General features: G+C 45.0%; 1 protein-coding gene across 3 annotated transcripts in view; it reads right to left on the reverse strand.

The window, feature by feature from the left end:
• Positions 1-23,496, reverse strand: part of RAPGEF5 (Rap guanine nucleotide exchange factor 5) — a 225,046-nt gene that overhangs the window by 69,879 nt on the left and 131,671 nt on the right. For 2 of the 3 annotated variants that reach the window (XM_066239511.1, XM_066239514.1), the window contains exons 10-11: positions 668-780; positions 129-217 (exon numbers count right to left, since the gene is read on the reverse strand). In XM_066239511.1, coding sequence (XP_066095608.1) covers positions 129-217; positions 668-780 — 202 coding nt within the window. The remainder of the gene's footprint in view (positions 1-128; positions 218-667; positions 781-23,496) is intronic. The other variant, XM_066239513.1, reaches the window with a different exon arrangement.

The raw sequence follows: 23,496 nt of genomic DNA on the forward strand, positions 1-23,496 counted from the left end.
GGGGAGGGTCACGAAGCATATGCTGGATCAGCTCACCCTGCTTCAGCAACGGTGGGACCCTTGCCCCTAAGGATGCTGACAAGGGCAGCCACTGCGGAGTCTGGAAACAGGAGGCACCCGGGTCTTACCTGTTTCTTTGTCCTGGACCTCTTCCAGGTGCAAGTCATTCAAAAGGTGCTCCAAGATCTTCTCCGGGGTCCCGGACACGACCACGTATCTGTCAGAGAGCAGAGAGTCCACCGAGTCATCCTCGGTTGAAGACTGTGAGCGGCTGCTCCATTCATCATCCTCGTCCTCCTCGTCAATGTATTTGAAATAAGGCACATCGAAGGTAGGCAAGGGCAGCTCTCGGTCCGAGAGCGCTGCAGAATCCTTCCTCTCTAAATGAGGGTCAAAGACCCTCAGCCGGGAGCTGCCCATTGTGCCGGGCGACTAACAAAGGCATCCCCTCAATGCTAAAAGATCTTGGCCATCCCGGTCTTTTCACTGGGAACTGAGTCCATCTGGCTGCTCCGAGCTCTGCAGTCAGCTAGAACGCCGCCGGAGAGGCGGAGAGAAAAGGGAGGGGGCGGGGAAGGAGGCGGCGGGGAGCTGGGACTAGGCGAGGAGAGGAGAGGAGACGGAGCAGGGACGGGAGAGGGAACAGGAGCCAGGGGCGGAAACTCACCTCCAATCACCCTCGGCGCTGCCGCCCGGGGGGGCCGGTCCACAGCGCGGCACTTTCTTCAGCACCAGGACACTCCGCTCCTGCTCTTTAACTGTGGTCACTTCGTCATCCTGCTGTCATTGGGGATGGGAGAAGGAAAACGCGAGACAGCAAGTTAAAAAGAAGAAAAATAATGCGTTAACAAAAGCTTCATTTTCTTCATTTGCTCAGTACCATAATTTCTTTAAAGATTCAGAATAAATCAGGAGTCTGGTCAAGAACCTCCCTTGCGGACAGGGCCCATGTGCCAGGTCTACGGACACATAAGGCACGAGGGGCGTAAATACTTTAAAGAAAATAGGAAAAAAAATAAAGTGGGGATAGGATTCAGAGAGTTCATATTTAAAGCTACCTGAATGATTCAAATTAAGGAATCCAAAGTCCAAAGTTTCAAAAAAACAAACAAACAATAACCCCAAAACAAAAACAAAGCACAACATACTAATTGCATGTGTATTCTCTTCTACCTTGTCAATGCTTATTAAACAATCACTCTTTCCAAATGGGAAAGTAATTAACAGCATCATTTAAACACTAAAACAATGCATGTGCCACATTAAGCAGTTGTGGTCGATACCTAGCATAGCCATCCAAACCACCACCTTGCTTTAGGAGGCGGACCCCAAACTACCCATTCTATCATTAGGTCCATTTTTCTTCAGACTTGAGGTGGCCTTCCAATTTATCATGTACTTGTTTTGCCAGAATACAAGCCAAAATGGATCTCAAGCTAGAATCTCATCTAGGCTGAAATTCGGGTGTCACGGGTGAGTGCGCTGACTTCCTTCGCCTCAGTCCCTTTGAAAAAGGGGGGGGGGTAGGCTGAACAATCATTCATTTCTGCACACACAGCTTCCACCCCGGAGCCAGCATGGCTCGCTGACGTGGCTGTCGGAGCCTGGCTCACTGCTGACCCAGCACTGTGCCGCACGCCCCTGAGTGATGAACTCTCTCAGAGGGTGCCGTCTGAAATTCTCCTGATGTGTGTGTGACACCCAGTCAGTGTCAGCGCAGGGGGCGGGGGGAAAGAACTTTAAAATGCATGTAAGAAACTCTAACTTCTGTATATCTAAGGATTTGAGCAAGAAGATTAAAGCAAGGCAAGTTGATAGTAAGTAGACTTCATCTTCTTTAAAAAGGGAAACATATCCTAGGATTCCTAGCATGTTTCTGTTACTGGCAGGAAGATCCTACCCATAATTAAGTATAAACATACAGACTGTTTTTCTTCCAAAGGATAAAAAGGTCCTAGGTCCGTTCTACTTTATTATTAATCACTTCCACAGATTTGTTCGGGATGTCAATGTATTTTATTTACCCTTCATGACAAGCACAAAGCACTCCTTCTGTTATCATTGCCCACCAAACCAGTGATAAAATTATGATTTCAACTCCCAGGGTCCTGATTCCTAAGACAATGTAGTGACCTAGTCATTTGAATCTGCGAGGATCTTCTTAAAAATAAAAAAAATACTAGTTGTTCTAAACAGCAAGATGATTTTTATGATGATTCTTTTTAAAACTTTTAGTGGCAAATAATTTTACTATGTAACACTGACGTGTTACACTTCAGCAAGGTCAGACATGCAGTTACTGTGGCAATTAACATTGGATATTCATTGTTAAACTCCCCAAGGACAGTAGTGTGATTCCTGTAACATGAATACCAATGTGTAATTGCTATCTTTCATTTCTCCAAAGGGGTTCTTTTGTTATCCACATGAAATAAGGTGGCTAGAGAGAGGGGCATATATTGACCAAAAAAAAAAAAAAAAGAATCAAAACCCATAAACACAACAGGCAGAATGTGGGTCTGGGTTACTGAGATACACGGAAACAAATACTTTGAAAGGACAACAGTCTTTTCCCTGGTTTTTCTCTCCTTGTAAACCAATACTCATTTTATAGGAGCCCACTGTTGTTCTGAAGTACATTTTACATTCTACAAGCACGTGATATACGGCATTATTAACTTCCACGGGCCATGCACACACATTCAGATGGGAAGGGCTTCCCTCATGTCTGTGTCACTAATATGTATTACAGGGATGTGCACAGAGCAGCCACACTCGGCTGGGCAGGGGACGCGCCGAATCATGTTAATGTGCCGTCAACAGCATCTAATGTCATTGCGGTGGTTTCCATTTGGAATACCTCTTAAAAATAAAGAAGAAAAGCAGAAAAATCAACATATAAAAGAGAGATGGAAGTTATCTAAAATTGCCATGAAAACATAATGGCCTTCTGTGTTATATATATATCTGGCTCTGGTTACATGAATGCCTTCCGACCCCGGCATCCTTACCTAATTGCTCTTCTTCCTAAAAGTATGCAGAAGTGCCATGGTTGGGGTTCTGGGTATAAAACTTTAGTGCTTTCTTGGTTAAGAAGGAAAGTCTTTAGAGAACTAGTGATGGAAAATATGTTCAGTGACAAATAGCTAATGAAATGCAAATAAAGCATTAAAACATTTAATTTACAGTCATGTATTCTATAGGCAGTGAGGATCTCCTTTGGTAAGTAAGGTACTGTGCTGGTCACCAAGTGGCAAGCAGAGGTGAGTAAGACAAGTACCCTGTCCTTAAATGACAAGTTAATAGGCTCCATAACAACAGAAGTCTAACGTGGTGAGCACCCTAAGATGAAGCCAAATGCAGGAGACAATGCAAAGCCATAACTCGTGACTGCAGGTGACAGAGGATGGGATGCCGCTAAGCAGGGCAGAAACGTACAGAGAAACTGGCTCTGGTGAGAGAGCTGCCCCTCGTTTCAGACCGTTGGTGGTCTAGTGCTGAGAGGACACCGTGCTCCTGATGCTGAGCTGGCAGAAGAAAAGGGGGAGGCCCCGGGACAAAGGTCAGGGACAGAGCCACACTCATAAATGAGGCTGCTAAGAGGGAACAGGAGAGAAAGGGAATGATGAAGGTGAGGATAAAGGAAGAAAGAGCACAGAAAGTTGGGGGAAGAGGCAGGGGAGCAGAGTCGCGGGGCACACCTATGTGCGGAGATTATGAACACGTGAAATGGCGGTGAGTCAGGAGGACCTGGAGGGCACGTTCTCAGGAGACTTGAGGGAAAAGCTTTCGGGACGCTGTCCAGTTCACAAAGACCACAGGTCTCAGACAAAGTGCTGAGAAGACCGCTTTAGGTCCAGCAGTGGGAGGACTGGGGCTCCGGTGTGAGAGGGCGGGGAGGCAGTGGCGGGGAGCCTGCTGCGCCCAGAAATGCCACCAGGAAAGGACACCAGCCTGGAGAGCCCTGTGTGGCTGGGGAAGGCGGCAGGTGAGCAGCGTGCTGGGAAGACACGACAGGGGCAGAAACACTAGCGCAGGGGTGGGGCTCTAAAACGGACAGAGATGTCATCCTGTCAGAGGGGATCACAAGAAAGAGAGCCCAGCAGAAAAAATGGACGTGGAGAGGGAGGAGGCTGAGGGAGATCCTAGGAGACGGCTTCCGTCTTCTCAGGACCGTGGGAACTGAGACCATCCTTCGGAGCGTCGTGGTGAAACTGGTGGCCTAAGGAGAATACCGGGAAAAGGGGCTCAGGGGGCACAACCGGGGGTAAACAAGTCATGAGAAAAAGGACCGCCAGCGCTTTGCGGACTGCGGAGGGTAGAAAACATATGCTGATGGTTTTACGCCTCCCTGCTGAAGTGCTCAGAAACCTTAGAGGGAAACAGTGAACCGTGGGGCCCACCCAGGAGAAGGGCCTGGCGAAGGGAACAATAGGAGGCTCCAGGGGTGGGGTCCTGGGCAGCCGTCACACGCCACGAGAACAGCTCCTCACCACGTGCTGTCTGTCTGGTCTGGGAAAGGAGTGAGCCGAGAAAGGGAAGGACGTGGACAAGAGGCGCCAGAGGCTGCCCTGCCCTTGTGGGGGAGGGGTGTAGAAATGGGCGATAATGGAGTCAGGAATAAAAAATCATTCCCTTGTCCGGGTGAGGCAAGAGGCAAGAGAATAAGGCTACGCAGGGAAGCGGAACGGGGTCTGAGCGAGCGGCACGGACGTCAGAAGTGAAGGCACTGTCGTGGGTGCGTCAGCGCTATGGACGGCGAGGAGGGGTGCGGGGTGTATTCCCAGAAGGCACTGTGCCCATGGTGCTCAGCCCCGGCTGGAATACGCTCAGTGAGAAATCTCCCCTTTCCCCAAAACATACTTTAGTCCCCAAATCTGTGAAAACCAGTTCTTTTCCCTACTCTCTTAAAGGGATGGTGAAGAACAAGAAACTCCAACAATAAAGAGGTGTCCTTGGCTGCAGGACGGGAGGTGGGGGCTGACAAGAGGGAAAGAATCACGTCACAGGTCCTCTGAGCAGAGCCCATCCGGGAGGGGTACGAAAGCCGAGGAGGGCTTCCGAGTCCCCTGCTCCTCATCTTTGTTCCATTTGGGCGAGTAACTGGTTTATTTTCTCTTTGTGCCTCCACTGCTATTCTGCCTGTGAATTCTGAAGGAAGACTAGAACCCAGAACCTTTGACTGCCTTTAGACTAACGTCCATGATCACAATCAGCTCTTATACCTCAACATCAAATCTTTTTCTTTCATTTTCTCACATAAAAGACATGCTTATTTTAAGACAAAAATACCGAGAGGGTAGTAAAAATACCGATTTTTTTTTAAAAAGGCAAAAAGTTTGACGTTCCCGGTTTAGCAGGCCTTAACTTGCACTGTCCTGAGCCGTGTTGCTGACTGTATTTATATTTCCACTTACCGCCAACACTGACAAGAAAAAGTGATCATTAAGGGATTTCTCGGGCCTGCTGCAATTGCCCAACTACTTGTTTGATTTTCCATTATCAGAGCTAATGGAAAATATTCCTCTCCCAAGTGCTCGCAGAAGCAGCTGCTGGCGTTCTCCACGGCGTCGTGTCCCCGCAGCTCTACGAGCATAAACTCTTACCAGAGTGCTTAACGAGGGGTTCATGGGTGGGATTTAGGGACGCAGAGAGCCCTCTGAATGTATATAAAAATTTTATGTGTAGGCGCATTATGCCACGCAGAGTCTAGACTACAAAGTCTCACTGAATCTATGAACCCCAAAAGGTACAAACCATTCCACACGATGCAACTCATAGTTATCCCCTCATCGTCCTTGACAAGTTTCCTGCCACTAACTCCCTCTATCCAGATGAGATGCCCAAAGAACCCTGTCATGACACTGACCTCTACTTATCTGCTTCCTCTGTGTTCTCCACTAAATGATGACATCTTGAGAGCAGGGACTGTGACCTCTATTTCTCTTTCGAACATAAGAGAGGCCTAGCAGGTGATATTCATTTGATAAATGTTTATTGAATGTGCAAATTAATGAACAAGCAAGAGAGTGAGGGAACTGTCTTTAAAACGAAGAATTCTATCTCATATACCTCAAAGGCCACTCTTACTAGGAAGCATCCTCTACCCTCTCCACTTAGTCACTTTTCTATTACAAAGCTCATCGCATGAGATGGCTGTGTTCCGAACTTCAGTGCTGCAATTATTTATTCCATCTGTCAGAATTCTACCAAACTAAACTCCCACACAATTCACATATGAGGTCGTATAATTAACACAACACCGGGAAGGTATTCGCTAAATGGTACTGTCCCTTAGTCTAGGGCACATTGAATAACAGGGAGGGTGGTGGACAGGAATAGGTCAAGCTATGGGCAAAACTATGAACTGGGCAAGATGTGTAATTTTCTGCTAATTTCCCCTTCCCTGTTCCATGTGGCCCCAACCAGGACCCTCAACATTTGTCATGTGGCCCAGTGCTCCATAATCAAACTCGGCTGAAGCAGGCAGCAAGACAGACCCTTTCAGATGGAGTTAGAATCACCCAGCTGCATGCCATGGCATTCAAGGTTATACAAGTAGTACAGTCACACTGCTGCTTTCCCTCAAGCTTGTGAGCATGGTGACTGAAGATGGTAACTTACTTACAGACAGGCATTTGCTATGGACTGAGTGCTTGTGTCCCCCACCCAAAATCTCATGTGTTGAAATATAATCCCCAGGACGATGGTGTCTGGAGTTGAGATCTTTGAGAGGTAATTAGGTTATGAGGGTGGGGCACTCATGAATGGGATTAATGCCCTTATAAAAGAGGCCCCAGAAAGATCCCCAATATCTCCTGCCATGTAAGGGCACAATGAAATGATGACCGTCTACGAACCAGAAAGGCGGCTCTCATCAGATACTGAATCTGCCAGGACTTTGATCTAACAGCCTCTACAACTATGAGAAATAAATGTCCACTGTATATAAGCCACCTAGTCTGTGTTTCTTTGTTATAGATGCCCAAACAGACTAAGACAGCATTTATAGCCAATAGGTTGTTATGATTCCTTTCATATCATAACCTTCTTGGTCTTTTATTCATTGCGCAAAGTTCACCTCAAGTATTGCTGCCTCCAGTCTGGTTTTGTTGGCTCTTTGCCATGGCCCCTTGGCAGCAGGTGAGTCCTTCTGACTCAGAATTCTGAGGAACACATACTAACACACTCTTTTTTCTCCCTTCCAAAGCATACGCTCACTTGTGGGCGGGTACTCTATCTTCTTCAATTTGGAATTCCCACCAAATAGCCACGTCTTCACACGTCACAGATACTGAAAGAACATGAACTGAATGAATAAATAAGGGAACAAAAAGATAAATGGATAAACATGCGTGCATTTTAGAACGGCAGTTTAGAGAATAATATCTCAAATCTTGAAGACCACATTTCAAATGCTAAATTCTGATGGGGTAGATAAAAGGGGACATTTTGCTGAGAGGTGTTTTTCCTCAGGAAGGGTCAGCAAATGACTCTGATGGCACATGGCACTGGCCCGTTCCATTCTGAATCTTGATCATCAACTTAGATGTGACACTCAAACTGATATGGGTGAACTCAAAACAATAGTTGATGTGGTTGTCAAAATGAACATGATAAAGACAGGCAAAGGGTTATGTATCAGATCAACATGACCTACACTAATTCAGGATCTTGGGTGGCTGGTGTGGAAATCACTGTGAGGCACCCCTAGGGCTTGGCCAATATCTAAGAGAATACATGATAAATATTTTGTGAAATATAAAATGTCATGCAATTATTAGTTACTGGACCATTAAAAGCTAATAAAATTTTATCTTGTAGTGATAGAGGTAACCATAACTCAAGAACTAAGGAGACAGCACTGCCATATGCAACAAACAGACCCACTAGGAACAAGCAAGCTAGGAGCGAGCAAGCTATGACCAGATGGATAAATCTGTAACAACAACAAACACTTATTGAGGTTTTACCATATATTAGGCTAAGAGTTAAACATCCATCATCTTATCTAATCATTACAACAATCCTCTGACATAAGTACTATTAAAACCTCCATTTTGCCAAAGCAATTGGCCAAGAAAGATCATAGGGTGAAGGCATGGTAAAGGTGAGACTGACCCCATGCAAGCAAGCTCCACAACAAAGCTCTTAATCAGAACCACAGACGTCCCTTAATGACGGTCAGTGATACACATTAGATACTATAACTATCAAGATGACTTGGTTTACGCTGGTGCTGAAATCCAAAGCAGGCCAATGTGTTTGGTGAGTCAGACAACCGATGCGGCCAAGTCACAGTGAGCCTCAACATTACAAGGATAGCCATTGTTTAGTTCTGGATGGCCAGTGTGGTTTAGAAAAGCTATCCAGGGAATGAATTCCAAGAGAAGAAGAGGGTTGACCAGGGCTGAGAAAGGTGCCAGGAGCACAGCTAAACCAGCTCAGCCGGGGCAGAGGACCCAGCACGGGGAAACAGTGCGGTGGGAACAGAGTGAGAACGGCAGGGACCCGCGGAGTCCGGACGCAGAGACCCGCTGGCTGAGGCTGGTGGGGCTCCCAGTGCACACGCTGCCCTGGGCTGCTGGGCTCAAGCACTGGGCAGACACTCAGCTGTACACTTGAAAATAGTTTTATGCGATATAAATAACCCCCCAAACTGGCTATGATGATGAGTCTGTGAACAGAAGGGACACAGGACCCTGCACCAGGAGCTACAAGGGGTCTGGGAAACATGTCCTATGAGGTACAGTTCAGGTAGCTGGAACAGCTAAGAAGGAAAAAAAGACCAGGAGAATGAAACCACAGTAGGTCATTTCCACTCTCTGAGCTCCCTGCCTTGTGGGAAAGGGAGCCATAGGACTACCCATGATGCTCTAGAAAGGTGACCTTCCATTGATGAGTGGCTAGATAAAGGAGGAAGAGTGTGGCTTAATTTAAAGAGTAATGACAACAGAGGGGGGCCGGGCCTCTCTTGTCTGGAGCAGAGCCTGTCCACAGTATCACAAATAGGTGAGACAGTTCTCCAGTTCATGGGAGCTGGATGGCTTCGGCAACCTTTCTGACACCAAGGGTCTACAGATCAGCGTTCCCGACTCTACTTCTCCCACGGAAGCCCAACATGGCGGCTCTCTGGAATAGGAAAGACGCACGTGAATTAGCAGGGAGGTACCTCTCCTCATCTTAGGTGACGGATATTCACACATGGCTTAGCAAACCGAACCACCGGTGCCCACATTGATGCTTGTACTGTAAATGTGGGCACTACCAAAACCAAAGCACTTCTCTGGGGGGAAAAAAAAAATCTCTTCTGGCCAAAAACAGTTTTCACCTTAGAACAACCTTCACAGAATTTGCTGACAATGTATCTCATGATCCCTTTTATCTCATAGAAAAAAAAAAAAAAGTAAACATAAAAAAAAAAAGGTCAAAAGGATAGCTGCAAGATAGAGCTGATTAGGGGAGTACACTAAGAGACAGATGAAGCTAGCAGGTGCGTGCCCAGGTGAGCGGACGCAGGTCTGCGGGACTGCACAGCGCTGGCCGAGGAGCACGTCTGGGTCCAGGCGCCCGGGAGGAACGGAGTATTTAAATAACGATCACTGGCTCCTTTAAACATCCCACACACGTTAAGATTAATAACTCAAATTAAAGCCTAAATGGAACTAATAGGACTCATCATCACAGAAGTTATAAAACCCCAGTCAAGTCTGACTTCCGTAGGTGTGAGAGTGAATAAAACTTACTACAGAGCGCGAACAACCCCCGCAGAAAACCAGTGAACGTGACTGGAGAGAAAGCCCTGGCTGTTAGAGAAGAACTGTATTTATAACATCTTACTGCCTCTAATTATCAGCCTGTAAAACAAGCTGTCTAAGAACCCTTAAATTAGGGCAAGCCTTGGAATCTGATTGTGTGGCCATCTTCCACCAGTAAAGCTACTGCAGAAGAGCGTGGAGGAGATGAGGACAGTCTATAAAACCTGGAAATACAAAGTATCTCTGTATCCCAAGTATATTTTATCATGCTTTGTTAGCTTAATGGGTCATTCTGGAAAATAAATTTAAAAAGAGAGAGAGAGGCACACTCAGTTACGGTTTGGAACATGTTTAATAAAGGGGATATTTAGCCTGACCAGGCGGTGGCGCAATGGATAGAGCATTGAACTGGGATGTGAAAGACCCAGGTTTGAGACCCCCGAGGTCGACAGCTTGAGAGCGGGCTCATCTGGTTTGAGCAAAGAGCTCACCAGCTTGGACCCAAGGTCGCTGGCTCCAGCAAGGGGTTACTCAGTCTGCTGAAGGCCCGCAGTCAAGGCACGTATCAGAAAGCAATCAATGAACAACTAAGAAGTTGCAACGCGCAACGAAAAACTAATGATTGATGCTTCTCATCTGTCTCCATTCCTGTCTGTCTGTCCCTGTCTATCCCTCTGACTCTCTCTCTGTCTCTGTAAAAAATAAATAAATAAAAAAATAAAGGGGATATTTACAGAAGTGTAGCTAGGTGTAAGGGAATTAACCAAAAAAGGGTGAGATAACCATAAACCAGCAGAGAGAAGCAAGAGGAGTTAAGAGTCGAGTACAGGATCCCACTGGGATCTAGAGACATAAATGAGAGCTCCCAAGAAGGGGCTGCAGTCACAGAGGGGTGAGGTCGTGGCCAGAACTGCAGTAGGAAACAGAACAGAGGTGAGGAGAACGCCCGGGCCTCTCCTACACGCCGATCTCCTGCGACATTTCCCAACGGCCAAGGCCCACCTGAAGGTGGGAGGCAAGAGCTCATGGGTGGAATAGTCCACAGGGGTCAGGACCCACTGCCCACAGCACGGAGCAAGGCTAGGTGAAGGAGGGGATGGGCGCCAATGGAGACGACCCAGCACACCTGACCTTTCAGTTTCCAGAGAAGCTTGTGCCAACTTGTGACTTTAGATCAGGGGTCTCAAACTCGTGGCCCGCGGGCCGCATGCGGCCCGCTGAACAATTTTGTGCGGCCCGCAGACTAATCCACGAAGTTCAAAATATTTTGGATAAAATTAAGTAAGCCTAGGGGCCTACTTGTATTTTTCATTTCTCTAGCATCCTAGCTAGATATTAGCTTAGTTAACAGCAGTTGTGATGCGAACTACAGTTTCTGGTCGTTTTGTGACACTGAGTAAACTGCATGTACGATTGTGCTTGTTGTACTGATTTTTTTTTGTTTTCAACTGCAGTGAGAAAAGTGTTGCGTAACAGTTGCCTTTTGTAGACCTAGTGCGGCCCGCCGAACGGCTGTGATCTTGCTCTGCGGCCCACATGCTGAGTTGAGTTTGAGACCCCTGCTTTAGATGGTCATGTAGTCCATCACCTTGATGCCAGAAACACAACTCACACTCTAATAGCTTTAGAGTAGGGTCTGTTGGCATTTCCCTACCTGACTTAATCTAATTTTTGCATGCTTTAGTGTCTTGATATTCCTTCTTGTCTAATAGCTACAATCTGTTCATTGCAAGTCACAGCCTACCATTTGCTTCATCTTTGACACTCCCCACATGACCCTTGAGAATTGTTATTAAATAACACAGATGTTGTTGGCTTTTTATTATTACTATAAAAGCTTAAATTTTACTAAAATTTTCCCAGGATGTTCTCCAGTTTCAGTATAAAAAGTTCTTGGTTGATGATCCGATTTGGTGATAGGGGTGGAGGAGAGAAGAGGGTGGAGAAACGGCAGGAGGAGTTCTTCTCTGATATTAGCTGCATGAAAACAGGTTTCATCTGTTTTGTTCTCTGTACTACCCCACCATCCAGAACAAAGTGTCCGTAGAATGAATGAACGGTCTGGTGAACGATGGATGAGCAGGGAGATACGATACATCAGAATGGACAAGATCAAGGACAGAGAGATTGGTAAGGGCAAGTGGGCAGATGTTTACCCACAGGGGGACACGGTCCAGAGAGCAGGCTGGGGCAGAAAGGAGGAATTCAAGCTAGAAGTCTACAGAGCAGAGGTCAAGATCTAGACCACCTGCGGCTAGGAACCAAAGGTCCAAAGTCAGGTGTAGGCAGAGTGATCAATAGGCACAGACCACTTGCAGCAGAAAGGGCGCTTGATTCTGACTCTGGGGTCTTTTGAGGCACTTCTCATCCAGGGAGAGCCCTGTCCTCAGAGAGAGGCTGGGTCCCCCGCTCAGAGGCCTCCAACCATGCCGAGGGGACCGGGGTTCGCCTTGTCTAAAGTGAAAGCCTCACAGTCATGTAATCATGTAACAGTTGTAGGGGGAACCTACTCCTGAAATCCCAAAGTGCCATCTGAACTAGGAGGCTACTACACCCCTCCGAATAGTTTTAGACACTAAAAATCAACTGGGTAAGCAAGAGGCCTAGCACAGTCTCACCCTAACTACCCGTCAGTCACCAATGGCTAGATAAAATAGTTTATCAAAATCCACACACCTTACCTCATCAAGCTCCCTTCCACCAGACCCCACATAAAGGGTGTGGTCCGTTTCTGTTTCACGGGTAATAGCCAGTTCTTCGTACAAAAGTTAAACTCCGATGATGGCAGCCCTTCAGAAAGAACTTATGACCGGAATCAAATTAAACTGAAAGCAACACCAAAGTGAAGACAGGCCGGCCTGGGTTCAAATTCTAGGTTTGCCGCTTACTGGCTGGGTGATCTTAACAGAGTTGTTCACGCTCTCTGAACATCAGTGTTCTTGCCTGTGAAATGGGTTATACCTCCTTGTGACTCAGTTGCAAATGCTGAACGAAGAGAATAAAATGGATACAGAGAAACATACAAACTCTATTGCAACTGTATATTAACACCAGAATGTTACAAAATTGGATTTGCATCCGGGCCTTGCTAAAATTTTGTTTATGCGCATGCGTGTTTAAATATCACCCACATTTAAAGAAACACACAAATAATGTCATCAAGCTTTTTCGGCTGCATTGAAAACGGCTCCCTGTGCAGCTGTATGCACCATTGAGAGCCCAGAAGCCATCACAGGAGTTAATTACAAAGCTCACTGAACCCAGAGGAAGGAAGGCTGAAGCCCCTCAGCTAGAGGAGAGCGGGGACTGAAAGAAGCGGGCATTTTCATGGGTGTGCAGGGCTGTTTCCGTCTGACACTACCCTTTTGTGTGACGTCACACTCTCTTCTAGAGGCTGAAATCTCAAAACCGGGAGAAAATGAAGTTCAGTTATCTCTGACACTTAAGTTTATTTAAAAATAAAAAGTCAAGAATTAGCGCATGCTTTATGAACCCCTGGTCTTTGGGCGGGGCTCCCGATTATCTGCAAGGGAGCAGTCAGCATCCTGTAGCATCAGGAGGCCTGAAGTATAAACGGGATAAAACACCAGCAGCGACAACTAACAAGGCCTAGTGTCAGCCGCGGTCACGGGGGTGAAGCCACTGAACTTTACTGCCCCCTGCCACCCCTTTGTTTCAGGTACTGTGGTTATTTCATTCTGCTGGGACTTGTCAGTTACACGCACTCACCCAGGTTGCCGGCCTGAGGAAACATAGGCCGGGCAGCGCTGGGAGATCACCAGGACTTCCTTCTGGGAACTGAGGAGCCAGGGGGAAGGGCACCGAGGGCACGGCCTCAGGCATACAGTATCCGATAGGGGCCAGCGGGGCCAGCTCAGAGAGGAGGGTGCCTTCGGATGCTAAGTTAGATCTTTCAGCAATTCCTACGATGTGGACTAAAAACGGGGAGAACACCTGGTCGATACTTCGAGCATGTGAGTTCCTCAGTCCTTGGCACCCGTGCAGACTGTCTGTGAGACGTGTTTGCAACACGTTCTGTCACACTGGGATTTGCAAAAAATGAGATGACTCAGTGCTGGGAAGAGCACTTACTTCCACCTTTCATGATAGGTGTATACTGGTGGCCTTAGGTATACAATTCATGTTACCTAAGACTTTTTAAAAAAAAATCTGGAATGTCACTTCCTAGGTCGTATAGAAACGACAATGTAAGTTTACAAAGAATTACCTTTTAGTTTCTAAGAATTCTCAAATCATTATGTATTAGTACGCATGTGTATGTGTGACAAACAAAGTTATTCTGAAGGGAAATATCAGTATTGACACCTTCCCAAGCAGCCCAAAGAGGGAAAAAACACCTCTGCTACCTTATGACTCAAAGCCTCTATATTCTAGTAGCAGATATGCTTGTCACCTGGCACTTGAATAATTCATGGTAGCAAGTTTGCAGAACCTTTAAAATCTGAATACCAAGAGGATGATATGGATTCTTAGAGCAGCACCTGATAGATGGCCCGGATGGTTCTCCTCCTAAATGCCTCTTACTGGAAACTTAGCTGTGTTAGGAAATGCCCCTGCTTAAGTAAAGGCTTAATTTATAAACTAAAGTTACTTGGAAAAAGTTAGCTCTTAACTCTGAATGGATCTAAAAGAAGCATTCTTCAAATTTAAGATAATGATTTGAGAATTCTTAGAAACTAAAAGGTAATTCTTTGTAAACTTACACTGTCATTTCTATATGACCTAGGAAGTGACATTCCAGATTTTTAAAAAAAAAATCTTAGGTAACATGAAGTAAATACAGTATTTGAAATTTGCTAGGACAGTAGCTCTTAACCATCTCTCTCTCTCTAATGGTGTGTGAGGGACGGCTGTTAATTAGTTTGACTGTAGCAATCATTTTATAATGCATAGGTATATCAAAACATCACATTATGCACCTTCAATATATATAATTTTATTTGTCAATCATACCTCAATAAAGCTAGAAAAAATTTAAAATAAAATGTAAAGATAGGAAAAAATAAAATGCTTAGAAACTGCAAAGCCTTCAAGTCAAGGAACTATAACTCTCAATCTCTCTTGTGTATTTGTAAGTGCACGTTCACCTGTGTGTGTCTGTGTGTGTGCATGCAAACATGCTGTGGGTCTGTGTGTACACACGTGAATGTGTGCAACTTCATAGAGGGCAAAGCATTAATGAAAAGGGCAGCCTCAGGACTTATGCAAGTAATGGAATGAAAAATTCCTAGTTACCATAGCAACTGCTAGATCGCACGGCACAGGAGCATGGCGATACAAAGCATTTTAAGTAAACACTCTTGTTTTTTCATGTTTTGTACATTCTTTGATGCTTGGTCCCTGCAGTAACCATCTCAGAAACCTCAGTGCCCAGTTTGCCACGAGGCTAGGGGAAAGGTAAGATCATGGCACTCTGTTGCACAGCCATGGAAAGTTTGTATTAAGATAGGTTAAGACAATTTAAAAATGCAATGAAGTACTGCTAAAACTACTTGAGAGGCAAACAAAATTGGGAAACAGAAAGAGAGGAGGTTATAAGAAAGCAAAATAAATTTGGTTGCCTAGTAGTAGGTCTCTCTCCCCTTTTTCTGGGGTGAGGGATGGGTGTGATGGGAAAAAGAACAGGCTGAAAAGACATGGAAGTTTTTAAGTCATAATACAGTCCCCAAAAGTTCTCTTCTCCTGAGTATTCATGTGCTCTTCGGGCGGCAAAGAGAATGGAAACCTTCATTTACAAACCTGCCCAGGTAAGATCCTTGCTCCATAAACTGTGACTCACTGAAGTTTGAAAGTTCGTATCTCTTCTTTACTAAGCATGAGTTCTCCCAAAGGCTTGTCTACAGTTACAAATTGACTATCAGTGATGAACCCACCTGCCTTTTCAGCTTGTCATTTCCAGGTTCATTTCCCAAGGCACAAAACCTTTCATTTAAAACTTTAAATCTCCAATGAACTAGAACCCTGGAGCTTGTACAACTTATATTTATGCAGATTTGGTCTGAGGGCTTAAACTTGGGAAACACTTCAAATAACCCACAATTGCCTTCTCCACCAGATTCAGGCCCACAAACATTACTGAAAGCCTAGGGCTAGACACTGAGGGTAAAAATTCAAATAAAACCTGACCATCTGCCCAGGCGGTGGCGCAGTAGATAGAGCGTCGGAGTGGGACAGAGAGGACCCAGGTTCGAAACACTGAGGTCTCTGTCTTGAGCAAGGGTTCACCAGCTTGAGTGTGGAGTCACTGGCTTGAGCATAGAATCAGATACATGACCCTATGATCGCTGGCTGGAGCCCAAAGGGCACTAGCTTAAAGCCCAAGGTCACTGGCTTGAGTGAGGGGTCACTCGGTCTGCTGTAGCCCCCCAGTCAAGGCACATATTAGAAAGCAATCACTGAACAACTAGGGTGCCGCAATGAGGACTTGATGCTTCTCATCTCTTTTCCTTCCTGTCTGTCTCTGTTGCAAAAAAATAAAAAATAAAATAAAATAAAACACGGGGACTGCCCTCAGAGAGCAAATTCTTTGTGAGAGAGACATGGGAGAGATATAAATTTGCAGGTGGGGAGGGGTCGGTTGATGAACTTAGCCAGAATAAATAACGAGGCCCCTTTCTGGCCATTTCTAAGAGTATAAGCCAGTAAGAAAAAACATTTATTTTTTTAGTTTGTCATTATTTGGGAGTTCCATATCTCAGTCTTCCTCAGGACATTCTGAACTCAGAAAAACAATTCCAAACATTTAATGACTTGACTTGAAATATGGCTTTATGACCCCGAGAGCAGAGATCCTTCCGGCTGGGTTTGCTAGATCAGTCTCATATCAACACCACTTCACAAAGAGTAAATTTTTAGAAGTTCTATCCACAGGAGTATTTTTAGAACAGAAAAGAACAGAATGATTCTTGGCATTGATAGGCATATTAAAACCAGAGTAAAAACTCATAGCCTCCTGAGTAAGCAATTGGTATCCACTTAACATAGCAATATTTTCCCAGAGAGTGTTCAACCCTCAAAAGTATAGATGCTGCTGAGTTTGAGGAGGGTGGGTGGGTAGGGGGGTTCAATTTTAAGAAAGGAACTTTAGAGCTAGAAGAAATCTTAGATCTTGAGTCATTTAACTTTATAAATAAGAAAGCTGAAGCTCAAAGAGATAATGTGACTCACTGAATTTGTACTCTATAGATTGTATTTGGAGGATGTTTGTTAACAGAACTTCATTTCCTCTGGAATAAAGGGATTTTTTCATGCTTGTAACAAAATAGTAAATTAGCTGAAGAAATGTTTTGCAAGTGGTAGCTAATCGGGTAATCTTACTTTTATTTTATGAAAAGTGCAACTCTAGAAGAAAATAAATAAAACTGACTATTCGGCCAAAAAATTGGGCAGGGCTTTCTAATTTTAATCAACAGTTTCTAACTGAATCAACAGTTTTGCTCAAAAGTGTATAAAAATAAGGAACAAAATGGGAAAAACTGTATGTAACAAACATGACAAAGATTTCCAGGCGGTCCCCAGGTTAGGGACAAGATAGGTTCTGAAGGTTTGTTCTTAAGTTGAAATTGTATATAAGGTGAAACAGGTGCATCTACTTATTTTTTTTTTTCCATTTTTCTGAAGCTGGAAACAGGGAGAGACAGCCAGACAGACTCCCGCATGCGCCCGACCGGGATCCACCCGGCACGCCCACCAGGGGCGACGCTCTGCCCACCAGGGGGCGATGCTCTGCCCATCCTGGGCGTCGCCATGTTGTGACCAGAGCCACTCTAGCGCCTGGGGCAGAGGCCACAGAGCCATCCCCAGCGCCCAGGCCATCTTTGCTCCAACGGAGCCTTGGCTGCGGGAGAGGAAGAGAGAGACAGAGAGGGAAAGCGCGGCGGAGGGGTGGAGAAGCAAATAGGCGCTTCTCCTGTGTGCCCTGGCCGGAATCGAACCCGGGTCCTCCGCACGCTAGGCCGGCATCTACTTATTAAATGGAACTCAGATGTTTGTCTTAACATAGTATTTATTTTTTACCTTTATGTGCATATAAATACATAAACATTTTAAACCTACAGGACCTATCTTGTTCATAATCCAGGGACTGCCTGTATAGCTTTCATATCTCTCTCTCTCTCTCTCTCTCTCTGCAAATGTTAAATCAATAAGAAAAATCCCAATGAAAAAGTGGGCAAAGTAAGTAAATAGATTATTTACAGAAGTATGAATTAATAAAAATTGTAAATATTCAACTTCACTAGAAAAAGAAATGTAAATCTGAACAAACTAATACTTCCTCCCCTCATCAACCTGGCAAAAATACTAAGTTTCTTCTCCTAAGAATCATAATACTCAATGAGAGTGAAGGTGAGGGTGAGGGCATCACAAAACAAGTACTTTGCTGTGTTGCTAATAATGCAAGTGAAAACTGACACAGCTTCACCTAAAGTAGTGAAGCAGAAAACATAAAGAGATGAACACAGTTCAGACCTGCAGGTAGTAATTACTCAGCTAGGAATTTATCCTTAAGAAACATAAACTTAGATAAAGATGTGCCTGTAGAGATGTAGAGATGTGCCTGTCAGATCATTTATAACAACAAAATTCTGAAACCATGTCTGACCCCAGCTGAAGGGTGGTTAAGTAAAGCGTGCTGGGAAACATGAGAACAGCCCCATCATACACATGCTGGGGAGGGCGGGGGAACTGTGCTTAGTAAGTTCTTCATTTCTTCCTGGTAATTCCTTATGATTTTAAAACCCTCTATGAAAGGCATGAATTACTTTTACAATTAGTATAACAATTTTAAACAGAAAAAATCTTCAACAGAAATGTAATATCAATTCCAGCAGGTTGACTGATACCTTGTTCTTCAACCTCTTCAGTAATGAAGCGTTTTCAAAAAACAAATGTAATCATAAAACAGGTCAAGAACTATATGCAGTGTACTTAAAAAAATATATATATATTCTGTAGCTAAAAAATGGAAGGAGGGGAGAGGGTAAATGCCCAATGTCTTTAGATTTGAGATGGATGATCTTTGCCATTTATAACTTATGTCCTTACCTGGTCATCACCCAGGAAGTTAAAAAAAAAATGATGCGTAATGCCTCACAGGAACAGGAGGAAACAATTTCCTGGAAACATATACCTTATTCAAAGGGTAACCCCTTTCTTCTTCCGGGAGCCCCTCCCAGGCTCCCAGAAACCCAAATTTCTCCAGCCATCTGGAAGGAGAAAAGACCCTCACCTGCCTGACCTGTGGTAGCTCAGTGGATAAAAGCATCAACCTGGAAACACAGAGGTCACCAGTTCAAATCCCTGGGCCTGTCTGGTCAAGGCACATATGGAAGTTGATGCTTCCTCCTCTGTCTGCCCCCTGCCTCCTCCTCTGCTGCCTTTGTTTTCTCATCCATCCCCCCCACCCCCCCACCAGGTGGGTGCCTTTGGGATTCAAATGAGATCTTGTTCACTTCTCTCTCTGTTCTAGGTTTGGTGATGCCTGGTTCACAGGTGCTCAACAAATGCCTTTCTCAAATGCAGAGAGGCAAGGATAACTTAATCTTAGCCAGATCTTTAAAAATAAAATGTGCTCTGTATATGAAAAGGAGAAAGCTCTCCTGAGATTAAAAATCATTTAGGCCTTCAACAAAGTCAGTTTTATGTGAAGTGGCTGAACGGCACGACTGGTGGCAGCAAGCTAAATAGCTATCTGGTTGTCTTCCATCTTGACCCAGTGTGATGCTTTCTAATGATCTCTATGAGCTCGAACAGGGGACGCTGAGCTAAGCTGCAAAGGGTAGAGAAACCAAGTCTATGCCTGAGGACGATGCCAGCCCCTGTCTGAAGACCTCGGTGAAGTTCGGTTACGTGACCGAATTCCCCACATTTCATTCAGCTAAGGGCACATTCAGCTCGCTATGGGTCTTCCAAAGGCCTATGCAACCCAACTGTTCATTCTAGGATCCCCAAGGCTGAGCCGTCCGCAGCCTGCTGTCCTGTGTCACTCGGAAGGAAAAGACACCATTCCTGGCTTTTCTATTCTGGTTGGAAGCGGTCTCGAAACTTAGGTTTGGGCCAAAAGGGGACCATCAAAACTCTGTCCCTACATTCTCCCCTGGAGGTCTGGAGTAGCCAGATGTGGAACGGCAAAGTAGAAGTCCTAGCTAAGACACAAAACTGGCAAGGCGCAGAGGGTGGGGCCCCGGGGAATGAGCAGCTGCAGATGTTGACTATACCCAAGGCCACTCTGAGCTTTATTAATAAGGATTTTTCCAGGGTGTGGCGAACTTCTCTCAGGTTGGTGCAGCTCTCCTGCATATGCCAAAATCATGAGTAATAATACCGAAGGACAGGAATTTGAGAATTACCGACTTGGGACGGAAATGGGATCTACTGAAAATTGAGATAAAGGTCAGCTTTGATTGTCAAACTGCAATGGAAATGGCATTTAATAGTCGGGCAGGTCGTGAAAGGCCTCTGACCACAAACATCTGGCATTCAAAGCAGGGTCCTCCAAAGACAATCAGAACGTGGTTGGCACTCTGCTGTGTTCCAAGGTTTCTTCCCTTGGGTTTTAAGGGTTAGTCCGAATTCTGTCTTATCCAAGGTCAAAATGCTCCCTTCATCACCTGGTTGGCTTATCCTTTAATCTCACACTTGCAGGTGTAAGTAGCACTACCTGGGCCACGTGAGCTCCTGTCTCTACCACTTTATGTTCTGTAGTTTCTAAAATTTGAGCCACACGGATTACTAGAGGAGATAGTGTTATCTTCATAACTCCAATTACCCTCTCGGTTCCCCTGTTTTTAGAGTCACATCTCAGTATTGTTTCAACACGGAGATAAGTTTTAGGTCTGTGCTCCCCTATGGGTGTTTAGTAAGAAGCGCTGAATAATCCCATGTACTTTTTTGTTGGCAAAATTGTTTGTGCCTGCTTTCAGGAGAAGCTGTGCTAATTTTCTGGTGGAGTAATTGCTAAGAAGTAGGGGAGAATCAGTCCACCAGAAACGTTTTATGGGGGCAAGGGTCATTTCAATCAGGCTAGCCTCGCATTGGGGACTCAAGAAACACAACTTCAGGAACACAAAGACACAAAAGCACTGAGTCTGAATGACAACTTTCTTTAACAAATCTGAGATTTGTTACTTTTGTTAATGGTTTTTTTTGCTTCTGATTACAGATAATTTTCACTAAAAGAAAATTATCAGTGAAAATAGTTTTAAATATTTTCTTGGGCTTAACGAACTTCCAACAGAATTAATGGATTGTAGAATATTTACTGCCCATTTTAGAGAAAACTCAGCATCCTTTTAAGCAGGTGCTAGTTTTTTTTTTTTAATAAATTTTTATTAATGGTAATGGGATGACATTAATAAATCAGGGTACATATATTCAAAGAAAACATGTCTAGGTTATTTTGTCATTAAATTATGTTGCATACCCCTCGCCCAAAGTCAGACTAAGAGACATGGACAAGAGTGTGGTGGTTACCAGGGGTGGGGGGAGGTAGGACTTGAGGTGCTAGTTTTTGAACAAAATGTCTTCTTACCCAAACAGTCAAGACACATGGCATCTAACGTTCTTTCCAATGCCTACGACTCTCGGAGGAAAATGTCAGGACTCTCCGATTGATTGCAAACAGCCCTCCTCCACATCACAATCCCCCAACTTGTAATAACAATAGGTTCGCTGAGCAGGGAGAAAGTGATAGCATCCATCAACTATAAAATTCAGTTTGGGATGTTATTATGCATTGCACCATTTGGGGGTCATTAGAATTCTTTATTCATAAGAGTATTAACACAGAGTTTGTTTCACCTCTATAAATCTGAGCCAAGAGAAGACCAGGAAAGGTTTAAAGAATCATCTATAAGAAGGAGACACTCTCTCCCCTTTTTGGTTGCAAAGGACTCAAATTTTACCTGACACATTGTGCCAGATCCCCACCTTTGCGGTCACCAAGATCTGCGCTGATGACTCACTCCATTTTCCTGAGCCTCTTCACAAATCCCTACCCCCAAGCCACTTCCTGCCATCTTAATTGTCTTATTATCACCATCATTCTCTCCCTGAGTGTGTTTCTTGGATCTCGAGGTGCTCCTAATCCTTTCTTCTGACTCGGCTTGCCCCAGTCTAGCCCTGCCATTCCGGGATCCGGAACAAAGAGAACATTGACAAGTGTTTGTTTGAATTGCTGAGCCTCGTTCACTCAATTATGCACAACTGCACCATAAAGGGACATACATGCCACATCTTAGTTCTCCATTTGTAAAATTATTATTGGAGGAAAATATTAGGAAAACAAAAAATAAAAACCTATTCCTATTCCGGGTAAACCAAAGCATTGACTTCTATAGACTAAAACAAGTCCTTTTTCCTTTAGTAATGAAGTGGACTTTTTTTTTTTTTAATTAAGGACACATTTTTACGTAATGACAAATAAGAACATGGACATGTTTTAAGTAAAATATGGGTATTTAATATGATTTATTAGAGAAATGTGTCCTGCACACTTGCCCACAGTCTGTTATGTTCTGATATTTTCAGCTCTCCTCTATTTTTGCTATCTTAAAACAACAGTTAGGGGTGCTGCATGCCAGATGGGATTTTTCCTTTCCGCCCACTTCTCACTGCAAGAGGAAAAAATGATTCTTTTCATCCCACATGGGGATCTTTTATACATTCATTTTCCTCATCTTTATGAACTGAAGTAATCGAATCACTCAGAAATCACCAAACTTTGGCTGAATCAATATGGGACAACTCTCATGCAGCAGAGTAAGTGTATTTAAAGTGAACATATATACTTGCGTGGTGTTTATTAACAGAAAGTATACATAGCGCATGCAAACAAATTCATGTCTACCAAAGCAGGACTGAATCGAAGTCAACCTTCGATTGAAGAAAATGATGATGTAGTAACATATTTCAGGATAAAGCTAATGGACTAGAACTGAGCTATAATTGGACAGTCTGTCTTCACAGGGGCTGCAGCTCAAGTCCCTGGGCTTGAGCCCCTCATAGCCCAGCCCTGATGCTGAGGCTGGTCGCCGCCTCTTGCAGAAACGACAGAGAGAACCAGGGAGAAGGCAAGTCCGAAGGGAAGTTCTGAGAGCAGTGAGCGTGACCCCTTCCTCTGCAAACCTGTTCACACATCGCAGCGGAGGAATCTCGGACATGCGGGTCTAATCGTCTCGCCTTCTCTTGGGTACTGAACTCCTCCCAAGCGCTGATCCTGCTCTTGGCACACCATTTGTGGCTAATGCTTTATGGCCCTGTCCTGCGGCCTCCGTGCCTCCCTCACCCGCCTGCCTCCTCCCTTGGCCCCAGCCCCCTGTGCCCTCGACATTTGGTTCTGCCTCTAAAACAGCGGTGCCCTCTCTGCATTAGACCACACACGTCCTTCCCTCTGCCTGGAATGCCCAACCTTCCTCTCTTCTCCTGGGAACTCCTCCAACCCTCAGATTCCGTCTCTTCATCAGGGACCCATGCATGTCCCCCTGGGCCAGCTGAGCTCCTTAGCTTCCGTAGCACCCTGTACAACACCGCACCGGTGACTGTGACTCCAGCCTCCGAACTTCCCGCAGAGCGCTGGCGCCCTGAAGGCAGCGATGTACCAGGACCCAAGGCACATTGTAAGTCAGTCCCTGTGTCTCTCTACCCCTGGACAGCTCTTCATGCTCTGTCTCCAGCCTCCGCAGTACACACAGTCATGAAGAGCTGTCCATCTGTCCGT

The sequence above is a fragment of the Saccopteryx bilineata genome, chromosome 7, assembly GCF_036850765.1.
Source record: "Saccopteryx bilineata isolate mSacBil1 chromosome 7, mSacBil1_pri_phased_curated, whole genome shotgun sequence".
Classification (NCBI taxonomy): domain Eukaryota; kingdom Metazoa; phylum Chordata; class Mammalia; order Chiroptera; family Emballonuridae; genus Saccopteryx; species Saccopteryx bilineata.